Here is a 12,085-nt window from a genome sequence, read left to right on the forward strand (position 1 = left end):
CTTCCTGAGAGGTCTGGGAATCACTTGTGTGCACCTGAAAAAGTAGACGAGGCTTTGGTTTAATATCTAGGGTCCGATTTTACCACTCAGTTGCGCCTGTTTTTGGGGGCGAAAACTTGGTAAAGTCGGGCGTGAGGCCATTAACGTGATTCGTGCCCACATCTGCACAGATGCCCACTTTACCAAGACCCAAAAGTGACCGCGATCCGAACCGGGCACGTACTTAAATTGAATTAATGGGCTGCCTGCCCGACTTTACCAGCATTTCCCCCTTTACCATCGCATTCGCGTGTCCAGATTTGGAGCACAACAGACAGGCCTTTGCCGAGCGTGTTTCGGGTGCTCCAGCTTCTGAAGAGGTGAGTTCAGAGCTTCCAGCGGCCAGGTGGTGAGGGAGGCGGGCCAGGTCATCCTCTGGGTAGGGGGGGTGGGCGGTGGGGTGGAAGGGAGGAGGGATCATCCTCTGGGGAGAGGCAGGAGGGAGCGCTGCCACTCTGCAGGCGATCGGTGGAGGGAAAGGGAGCAGGGGTTCGCGATCGGTCTGGGTAGCGGGGGGTGGTTGGGTGGATAAGGAGGACGGTTATGTTGTGGGAGTTGAGTAATATCTGTGGGGGGCCAACGCTCCTGATTTTTGTGCCCTGGGAACGATGTGACAGGGGAGCATTTTTCAATTTTGTTTTCACTGCGCACGTGCAGTTCAAATCTCCGATTGGAGCAGCGGCACAATAAGCCCCGTCCACACGTGATTCAGATCCGTGTTTTTTTTTTAAACGCAAATGGGGCCCTGACAGCAGTTTTCCAAGTCGGATCTGAATTGCGCCCAGATTCAACACTTAGAAAATGGTAAAATCGGGCCCCTAATTTGAAAGACAGCAGTCTGACAGTGCAGCACTCCCCCTGCAGTACACCACTGCAGTACCAGCCCATCGATTTTGTACTCTAAACTGGGGGCTCTAACCCACAACACTGTCTCGGAGGCAAACCAGCTACCAGCGAATTTTCACTCTGTATCCTGGAAAGATCCCACTCCGGAACTGCAGCCCCTGTCCCCAGGAAACAGAGACCCCACAAAGCTGGGATGTGCCGGTCTCAACCCCCGCGCCCCCCCCAGGAATTTGGCAACATCCGCAGGAGAAACAGCCTGTTGTTAATTGGGAAACTACTCGGCAGTTGTGAGAATCGAAGGCCGGAGAATTAAAAATGAGCTTTGATCTGAAGATTCCCCGCTGATTTGGGTTTGTTTTGTTGAGTTCTTTGTAACCATCAGTGGTAGAAATTTCTAGAAGTATAGATAAATATAACCCACGCCCCCCCCCCCAACCCCCCGCACCCGCACAGGTTGTTTGGAACTAAAACAAAGGGGGAGGTCGGAAGTCTGTCAGCGCTGTCAGAGTTAGATACATTTCCAACCCCGTCACTGTCAGGAATGTACACCATGTTTATTATGGAGTTGAACTACTCTGCAATTAGAGTCTGCAATCTACTCCTCCGTCTGAGGTGTAATTTAATTTTAAAACAGAAAGCTGGGCACTTTCACACTCCCCGAAGGGGACTAACACCTTCTTCTTCAATTTAACAGGCAGCTGTCTCAATTAAAGTGGGAGGCTTGTCACACAAATATCTTTTGGCAAACCTCTTGTCTCAGCCGTGGCTTCACTGTTAGCACACTCTCTCGTCTCCGCGCCAGAGAGGCCGTGAGTTGAAGTCCCACTCCAGCGATTTGAGCTCTATAATCCAGGCTGGCCCTCCCAGTGCCATTACTGAGGTCTTTCAAATTGAAGGTTATACTCCTCTGCCTCTTGGGGGTGGCATGGTGGCACAGTGGTTAGCACTGCTGCCTTATAGTGCCAGGGTCCCAGATTTGATGCCCAGCTAGGATCACTGTTTGTGCAGAGTTTGCACAGTCTCCCCATGTCTGCGTGGGTTTCCTCTGTGTGCTCCAGTTTCTTCCCACAGTCCAAAGATGTGCAGGTTAGGTGGATTGGCCGTGCTAAATTTTCCCTTTAGCGTCAGGGGGACTAGCTAGGGTAAGTGCATGGGTTTCTGGGGATAGGGCCTGGGTGGGATTGTTATTGGTGCAGACTCGATGGGCCAAATGGCCTCCTTCTGCACTATAGAGTTCTATGATTATATAAAAAAACTCTGATTATTATTTCAAAGAGGAGGGGTGTGTCTAATACCCTACTCAATATTAAGCAACATCACAAAAGTACATGGCAGTATGATGACATTGTAGTTAGCACTGCTACCTCATACAGGGATCTCGGTTCAATTCCCAGCTTGGGTCACTGTCAGTGTGGAGTTTGCACACTTTCCCTGTGTCTGCATGGGTTTCCTCTCATAGTCTGGGTTAGGTTGATTGGCCATGCTAAATTGCCCCTTAGTGTCCTGGGATGTGTAGATTAGAGGGATTAGTGGGGTCAAAATGCAGGATCATGGGAATAGGGCCTGGGTGGGATTATTGTTGTTGCAGACTCAATGGGCCGAATGGCCTTCTTCAGCACTGTAGGGTTTCTATGTTTCTATGAACTGTTTATCTGCACGATCCTTCAGTTCTATTTGTGGGATCTTGCTGTGTACAAATGGGCTGCTACATTTTCTACGCTTCAAAATGCATTTCCTTGGCAGTGAAGCACTTTGAGTCATTCTGAGATTGCGAAAGGCGTGATATAAATGCAGGTTCTTTCTTGATCTCTTTGACTGCTTTTGCTCAGAGAGGTATACATTTTCGGGGCGGGTTTTGTCACAAGTTGGCTGAACGGTTAGCTGCGCAGCGTGTGTACAATGAGTCACTGCCTTGTTGCCACCTTTTAATCGGGTCGGTTTAACAAAACCATGAAACTCATCTGGCATAATTAGATGTTATGAATTAGCAAGTGTTGGAGTGGATGATAAGCTTTACCTGAGGGCAGAGTAACAATAGATGATATTGAGGGGGGGGGGGGGGGGGGGGTGTAGGGGGGGCATGGTGGAAGGAGATATGGAGGAATCAGGGCAGGGTAACAATTGATGGGGGGCAGGGTTGGTGGGGTGAAGGAAGGAGGTGTGTGAGTGCCAAAGTTTGGATGTAAAGAGAGATTGAATTGGAACTTGTATTTATAATGTGTGTATCAGGCGTTTACTCTTTTTGGCACAGGCAAAGTGAGACATCACTGTCAAAGAGTTTTACAGCATGAAGAGAGGCCCTTTGGCCCATCGTGTCTGGGTCAGCCATCAAGCATTTATCTATTCTAATCCTATTTTCCAGATCTTGGTCTGTAGCTTGGTGTGTGTGTTTATATGCGTGCGAATTAGCATGCCCTTACACTCTCCAACACAGCACTCTGATGTAAAACCTAGGAACCTTAGCGCCTCTCAGGTCCACAGGGTATCTGAGAAATTTCCAGCCAGTAAAGTACTTTTTGAAGTGTGGTTACTGTTGGGATGTACACTTTTTTCCTGTGTGGATCTGTGGCCCAACTATAATCAGGATCCATTTATTCCTACAAAAAAATACTCTGCACATTTGTGCTGGGATCTCTCCACAGTTAATTAATTTTTAATGTCTCTATCTTAACATGTTACTGGGCTTTACTCAACCCTGATGGTTCTAGAACAGGCACAGTGGTTAGCACAGCTGCTTCACAGCGCCAGGGACCTGGGTTCAATTCCTGGCTTGGATCACTGTCTATGTGGACATTCTCCCTGCGTCTGCGTGGATTTTCTCCGGGTGCTCTGGTTTCCTCCCACGCTCCAAAGATGTGTGGGTTAGGTTGATTGGCTGTGCTAAATTGCCCCTTAGTGTCAGGGGAACTAGCTAGGGTAAGTGCATGGGGTTAGGGCCTGGGTGGGATTGTGGTCAGTGCAAACTCGATGGACCACATGGCCTCCTTCTGCACTGTAGGGATTCTATGATTCTATTTGTGCTGGTTTGTCTCCACAGTTAATAAATTTTTAATGCCTGTTTCTTAACAATGATTGTTACCGGGCTTTACTCAGCCCCCAATTGTTCTAGAACACAGTCAGGATTTGTTCCAGAACAAGATTGGGATTTTGGGGGTGGTGAGGACAGCAATGTTAATAAAATACAACGGGAATTTCTTCTTGCAGTTTGCCAGCACACATGTGCAGTGGGTCGTGTGAACGAAGAATGCAATGGTTGCACCTGTGACGGGCATGTTTTAGTGGGCACGGTCCATTCTGCCAATGGAGTGCCCATAAGCCGCAGTAGGATAGCGATGGAGGATCAGCCACACGTGATATTAACAATGAGCGACGAAAGTGGTACTTTCAAGATTCCCGGTGTCTGTGCCAACAGCAAGACTCGCGTTCTGGTCAAAGGTGCAAAGTTCACCCCCTCGGTGTTTCGAGCTGTTCAAAATGGCACTGAATCATCAGTGGTTAAGGCGGTTCTCAAGAGAGCTGGTCAGTAACTATCTCAAAAGCTTCATCTTGCACTCGGGCTTTCAACCATTTCAATAACATTACACACATTAGAACTTCAAAGGAAAAGGCAGAACAATGAACCATTACACACTGCAGCCTGCATCATTGCACATTCAGCCCCTTGAGACTGCTCCACTATTCTTGTCTGACCTGTACCTCCACTGTATTTACCCACCTTTGCTCCACATTCCCTTGATGCCCTTACTATCGATCTCAGTTGACACTCAACGCCACAGCAGCTCCCTGTAGAATCCTGATGATGGATATTTTATTGTGCCGCTCTGTAAAATGTTCCATAGAGCTGAGCTTTAATTACAGAAGATAGAGTGTGTGTTTTGGAAAAAGAATCAGGAGAGGAAATGAGGCAAATTTGTTTCATGTAATGAGTTGTTGTGTTTAGGAACGTGTCCCTGAAAGGGCAGCGGAAGCAGATTCAATAACAATATTCAACACGGAACAAGATAGATACACGAAAAGGAAAATTTTACAGTGCGACTGAGAAAGAGCAGGGCAATTGTTCCACCTACATAGCTTAAGTGCCAGAATAGGGGCAATGGGCTGAATGGTCTCCTTTATCACATTATGTGTCAGCTTATCACCCACCCCTGCACTCATCAATGCCTCTGTGTCCTCTAGATTTGACCATTGCAGTCTTGACTGGTCTCTTGCATTTTGCCTTCATATGTTGAAGTCCTTTAAAACTTTGCCCATGTCGTTATCTGCATCGAGTCTCATCCACTCATCACTGTCCCCCCACCCCCCAAATCTCTGGAACTTTCTCCAGCCTCACCACCCATTGAGATCTCTGCTCATCTAACTCTGGTTTCTTGAGCATCACTCTGCCATTGGTGGCCGTATCTTTAGCACCTTGGGCCTTTATCTTCGGAATTCCCCCTCAAACCTCACCATCATTCTTTCCTCCTTTTAAGAAACTTCTTAAAACCCACCCCTCTGACCAACCTTTCCCCTCAGTCTTATCACTTCTGGGAAGTGCCTTGGGACCTTTTATTACTTTAAAGGCTCAATACAAATACAAGTGGTTTTGTTGTTACTCAATGAAAAAGCCCATATTCATTCTGAACCTTGATCCCAATACCAAATCTCTGGTGTTCTTGTGTCTGATACATGGGAATCCTCTTTATTGGGCAGTATTTAATGTGTTACAAAAGTCCAGATTAACCTGGATTTGAGAGCGGAGGTAAGGAACTGCAAATCCTTACAGGCCTCAGAGCTTCTGAAACTCCATTTTCACTTTCTTTGGACCCAGCGTGCTTTGGCCTGAAGAAAAATGTTGAAAAAACTTGGGTCAGGTGATTGGGAGCAGAGGATTAAAGGAGGAAATTTTTTTTTATTCATTCATGAGACCTGTGTGTTGCTGGCTGGTCAGCCTTTATTGCCCTTCCCTTGCTGCTTGAGGGCAATTGAGAGTCAACCACATTGCTGTGGCTCTGGAGTCACATGTAGGCCAGACCAGATAAGGATGGCAGATTTCCTTCTCTGAAGAACATTAGTGAACCAGATGGTTTTTTTCAACACTCAACAATGGTTTCAAGGTCATCAGTAGATTCTTAATTCCAGGTATCTCTAATGATTGAATTCAAATTCCACCATCTGCCATGGTGGGATTTGAACCCGGGTCCCTAGAACATTAGCTGAGTTTCTGGATGAATAGTCTAGCAATAATATCACTAAACCATTATCTCCCAGCAGGAGAGTGGTAATGGGAACCAAAGGGAGAGGATCCAAAGGGAGAGTCCCAGATAGGGTCCAGGGGCAGGGAAAGATCCCAGTTCAGCTAAAAAATAGAGGAGCAGAAAATGAGATTCCACCAGGAAAGGGGTTTCAGGAAGCAGGCTTTAAAGTGACGAAGGCAGCTGAAGTTAGTAATTCTGTGTGGCGGACCAGTGGGGAGAAGTTACCCTTTTGGAGCAGAAATGTTCTTCTCGGCACAACCAAAGAGCTGATGTTGTTTTTGTGAGTTCAAAGAACAGTATAGCACAGGAACAGGCTCTTCGGCCCACCAAGTCTGCACCAATCACATTGTCCTATTTAGACCAACCTTCTGTATCGCTCTATAACCCGCTTGATCACTATTATTCCGCTGAAACTCATCTCCAAACTCCATGGCCTGGGCCTCGGCTCCTCCCTCTGTGACTGGATCCTGAACTTCCCCAACTCACAGACCACAATCGGTAAGGATAGGCAACAAGACCTTCTCCATGATCATCCTCGACACTGGTGCGCTACAAGGCTGTGTTCTCCCCACTTTACCCCTTATATGAGGCAAAATACAGGAATGAGATAGAGAATCTGGTGAACTGGTGTGGCAACAATAATCTCTCCCTCAATGTCAACAAAATGAAGGAGATTGTCATTGACTTCAGGAAGCCTAGAGGAGAACGTGCCCCTGTCTACATCAACAGGACTGAAGTTGAAAGGGTCGAAAGCTTCACATTTTTAGGTGTTCAGATCACCAACAACCTCTCATGGTCCCCCCATACTGATATAGTTAAGGAAGCCCACCAATGCCTCTACTTTCACAGAAGATGAAGGAAATTTGGCATGTCGACTACGATTCTCACCAACTTTTACAGATGCACCATAGAAAGCATTCTTTCTGGTTGTATCACAGCTTGGTATGGCTCCTGCTCTGCCCAAGACTGCAAAAGACTACAAAAGGTTGTGAATGTAGCCCAAACTATCACACAAACCTGCCTCCTATCCATTGACTTTGACTACACTTCCCGCTGCCTCGGAAGAGCAGCCAGCATAATTAAGGACCCCATGCACTCCAGACATTCTTTCACCTTCTTCCATCGGGAAAAACGTACAAAAGTCTGAGGTCACATACCAACCGACTCAAGAACAGCTTCTTCCCTGCTGCTGTCAGACTTTTGAATGGACCTACCTTGCATTAAGTTGATCTTTCTCTACACCCTAGCTATGACCTTGCTGTTCAGCAGCAAGGGCAGGAGGGGTAGCTCTGAGGATATAATGGGTATAATTTCTTTGTACCTTTCAAAATTCTGTTCTCACCCACTCTCACCGTCTTTGTCTTCAACAGTAAATCCCTACATAGTGAAGCACCCTGAGACAAAGGTACGGTTTGAAGATCAGCGGGTGTCATTTTGCTGTAAGGCTACTGGATTCCCAGTGCCGCTGAAATATTTCTGGTAAGGCACATTTTTAAGATTTATTTTCATTTTTTTGACAGTCTGAAAACTATTTCACTTACCGCAGCTCCAAGGGGCAGTTAAAAATGATCAACAAAGCTAACCAAGCTGGTGATTTCCATATCAGAGATACATACATGGATGCAAGCAATCCAGGAAAACAATCATAGTTATGCTAAATAAAATGATTTTTAAACTTTCTGTGGATACCTTTGTTGGCTACCAGATAAGGAAGAAACAAAAACAGAAAATGCTAGAAAATCTCAGCAGGTCTGACAGCATCTGTGCAGAGAGACTAGAGCCAATGTTTCGAGTGTGGATGACCCTTCATCTGAGCTGAAAATAGGTTAAGATCTATACTTTTGTGGGGAGGGGCTGGTTTAGAGCTGTGGGGCTGGATAGAGGGCCAGTGATAGGTGGAAACAGGAGAGATTGACAAAGGTGTCACAGACAAAGAAGGTAAATAGCGGTGATTGTGGCCAAGAAGGATGCTAATAGCAGCACAATAGAGATCAGAATGTTCGCTGGCCCAGAATTGGTTTCAGATTCCCACATCCGCAGTATTTTGCTTTTATCCAGAGATCAGAATGTGGTAATGGCAGAACAAAGATAAGTAGTGTGAGAAAGGATAACCTGGAACCAGTAACAGATGGCCCTAGTGGGATGGGGAGGCAAGGTGTAAAAGATAGAAAGCAAGATTTAAAAGAAGGGAAGTGGAAAAATGAATCAATGGAAAAAAAAAAGTGATGGAAATGGGGTGAAGGTGGAAAAGAGAGCACAGTCTGAAGTTGTTGAACTCAGTGTTAAGTCCGGAAGGTTGTAAAGTGCGTAATCGCTCCTCCAGTCTGTGTTGGGCTTCACTGGAACATTGCAATAGGACAAGTACAGACCTGTGGACATAACAGCAGGGTGGTGTGTTGAAAGGGCACGTAACAGGAAGGTCTGTGTCCTGCCTGCAAATAGACTGAAGGTTTTTAGATAAAGAAGAATCTCTTTGCTTTTGATTGTTGGAAAAGTGGGGCACTGCGAAGATGGACGTATTGAGTGACCAATGGCAGGAGTAGGCGGGGCGGTAAGAGTTCATAAAAGGAAGTGTCCTGGAATATCTCCAGCTGGCATCAGCAATTAACCTCTAATCTAATGGGCAGAATTCCCACAGTCTCTTGGCACGATGGTTGGGTCTCTTTTGTGTTGTAGCACAGTGGGTGGGATTTTATGGCCTCGCTCATCCTGAAACTAAAATCCCGCCTGAGATCAGTGGACCTTTCCATGCTCCATCCATTGCCCACTCCAATTCCTGTGGCAGGCAGGGTGGTAAAATTCCAGCCAGTGGGTCTGATCATTGTTGGTATTCTAACATTGCCAGATTTTCTTACCTCAGTGTCTACCAAAGGTCTTTGATTTTTATGCAGGTATCACAACGGGACACTGTTAGACACAAAGAATGAAGAAACTCTCCTGCTAAAGGAGTTGAAGCATTGGCAGGGAGGAGAATACCAATGCAAAGTTACCAATGGCTTTTCTTCCATCAAATCAGTTCCAGCAACACTCACAGTTGTAGGTAAGTGATCAAGTGTCTAATCAACTATTCATCAATTATTTATTCCAATCACACACAACCTCTCCTGCTATATGGCATACACACTATTACACAGTATGGACAGTAATTACATAACTCCTCTTGTCCCTTTTCTCTCCTCCTCTTATGAAGGTGTGGACTCCACACTCATTAACAGCCTTGCAGTTCCTTGTACAAGCGGCCATTTGTCCTGTCCAGCCTTAGCTTGTGTGCATCATTGTGCCATTTAACTATGATAGGACATCATCTTGGCCGGGAGAGTGAGGGGAGCGGCAGGGTGGTGGTATTGGTTGGTTGTTGCACGTGGCATGGGTGGTTTTAAATGGGTGCGTGAATCAGTCCATGGGAAGCCCAAAGCAAGCCGAGTATCCAGGAGTTCTGAAGCCAGTGAGACCATTCCATTATCATTGTCAGAACTCATTTAAATCTTTGAAGGCAGGTTCTCCGCCTAAAGACAGTGAGATTGCAGACTGGCTGGTGGGTGAGTGGGATAACTGGAAGCTACCACTGTCAAACTCCCAAGGGATCAGACACCAGCATAAGGTAAGTGGGTGTGAAGAAGTGCATTGCCAAACTAGATGCCTGTTGAGGAGGAAGGGGGATAGCTGAGCCCGGGAATTCTGTCTGGGTTCCAGTGGTATAACTCCAGCTCTTCCATGACTCCCATGGATTTTCCCCAAGAATAAAGAAATATTGCCTGCTGTATCCATCAGGTTTCTGAGATTCATTCCTGCAGAGAATTTATGTTAAACTTTTATGTGTAACCTGTTTAGATCACCAGGAACAGTTCTGGTCTCCATTTTCCAAACAGGATATTAGAGAAAGTATATTTTTTTAAAATATAATTTACAAAAATGACATCAGAATTGAGAGGCTGTAAAAATCAGAAAAGATTGAACATTCTGGGGTTACTTTCTAAGAGAAGATTGAGTCATGACCTGATGGAGGTCTTTAAGTTATTGAAAGAATTTGATGGGTAGGAGTGAGAAGAAGTTTCCACTATTCCCTAATAAATCCAATAGGAAAGATGTGGAGTTGCCAGTGTTGCAGTAACCTGATGAAGGAGCGGTGCTCCGAAAGCTTGTGCTACCAAATAAACCTGTTGGTCTTTAACCTGATGTTGTGTCCAGTAGGAAAATTCAGGAGAAACTCTTTATTTAGAGAGTATGAAACTTGCTACCACAAACAGCAATGGAGACAAATAGCGTGGATTAGCCCCTGAGTTCCTCAGGGTAGTGTCCTAGGCCCAACCCTCTTCAAATGCTTCATCAATATCCTTCCCTTGATCATAAGGTCAGAAGTGGGGATGTTCGTTGATGACTGCACATTCACAACCCTCAAGTGATATTCAGATGCAGCAAGGTCTGTATAACATTCAGGCTTGGGCTGATGGGTGGCAAGTAACATTTGTGCCACCAAAGTGCCAGGCAATGACCATCTCTAGGAGAATCTAATCATCTCCTCTTACCTTCAGTGGAATTGCCATGACTGAATCACCCCCTATCAACATCTATGAGATTATCATTGGCCAGAACTGGGCATTTAAATACAGTGGCCACAAGAGCAGGTCAGAGATGGGGAACTCTGCAGCAAGTAACTCACCTGCTGATTCCCCAAAGCCTGTCCACAATCTGCAAGGCACAAGTCAGGAATGTAATGCAATACTCCCCACTTGTCTGGATGGGTGCAGCTCCAACAACACTGGAGAAGCTCAATACCATCCAGAACAAAGCAGTGCGCTTGACTGGCACCTAATCCAGCACATTTCACTCCCTCCCTCCACCACTGATGCATAGTGGCAACTGGATATGCCATATAAAGATGCACTGCAAAAACTCACCAAGGTTCCTTCAACGGCACCTCCCAAACCTACACCTTTGCTACCTAGGTATCAGCTGCGTGGGAGCCTCCATGCCTGCAAATTCCCCTCCAAGCCACACACCATCCTGACTTGGAAATATATCGCTGTTCCTTCGCAGTCACTGGGTCAAAATCCTGGAATTTCTTCCCTAACAGGTGCACCTACATCACATGGACTGCAGCGGTTTAAGAAGTGCAGACTTGATGGACAGAAGGGTCTCTTCTGCACTGTAGTGTTCTGGTGAAGGCAGCTAAGCACCACCTTCTCAAGAATGATTAGGGATAAATGCTGGTCTATCCAGCGACTCCCTCCCCCACATCCTATGAAAGAATAAAAACAACTACCAATGAGTTGGGAGGCCACTTATTCCCAATTGGCTGGGGTGAGCCAGTTGGGAATGAGTGGCCTTCTTTTTGCGCTATACAACTTGATATAACTCAATTTTTGACACCCATCCTCTGTGTGAAAAACTTTCCCCGCGCATCTCGACTGAACCTTCTCCCCCTTACTTGTGTCCCCTTGTAATTACATTTCTGCCATGGGAAAAACCTTCCAGCTGTTCACTGTGTCCCTCATAATTTTATAAACTTCTATCAGGTTGCCCCTCAGCCTCTGTCTTTCCAGGGAGAACAATCCCAGTTCATTCAATCTCTCCTCATAGATAATACCCTCCATACCAGGCAACATCCTGGTAAACCTTTGACATATTTTTGCCCACGAGCCATCATTAAAGATCGCATGAGTGGGCCATGATCTTCAAGGTTTAATTAGGCTTCTATTAGCCCTCGGTGAACAGGAGCTCCTGTTGACTTTAAGTTCAATTAATCTAAAAGGCCACTGGGTGCGAACTGTGCGGATCCAGGCCGACAAGTGTAACAGGCTGATTTTAACCTTCCCTGCCTGGCTGGAGTGGGTGGGAAGGGAATTAAAATTGATTCCCGCAATGTGGACACTCATTTCTTTACCAGCAAGCGTCATTAGATAGCTTTGAGGAGCAGAAATCCAGGCTGACTGCCAGGGACCAGTATAGACTGAGGGGAGTGAACT

General features: G+C 46.1%; 1 protein-coding gene across 1 annotated transcript in view; it reads left to right on the forward strand.

Annotated features, from left to right (window-relative positions):
* cilp2 (cartilage intermediate layer protein 2) overlaps positions 1-12,085 on the forward strand; it is a 42,178-nt gene that overhangs the window by 13,624 nt on the left and 16,469 nt on the right. The window contains exons 6-8 of the mRNA XM_080212694.1: positions 4,090-4,404; positions 7,490-7,598; positions 9,011-9,159. Of these exons, the coding sequence (XP_080068820.1) occupies positions 4,090-4,404; positions 7,490-7,598; positions 9,011-9,159 (573 nt within the window). The remainder of the gene's footprint in view (positions 1-4,089; positions 4,405-7,489; positions 7,599-9,010; positions 9,160-12,085) is intronic.

The sequence above is a fragment of the Carcharhinus amblyrhynchos genome, chromosome 26, assembly GCF_965287045.1.
Source record: "Carcharhinus amblyrhynchos chromosome 26, sCarAmb.v2.hapA, whole genome shotgun sequence".
Taxonomy (NCBI): domain Eukaryota; kingdom Metazoa; phylum Chordata; class Chondrichthyes; order Carcharhiniformes; family Carcharhinidae; genus Carcharhinus; species Carcharhinus amblyrhynchos.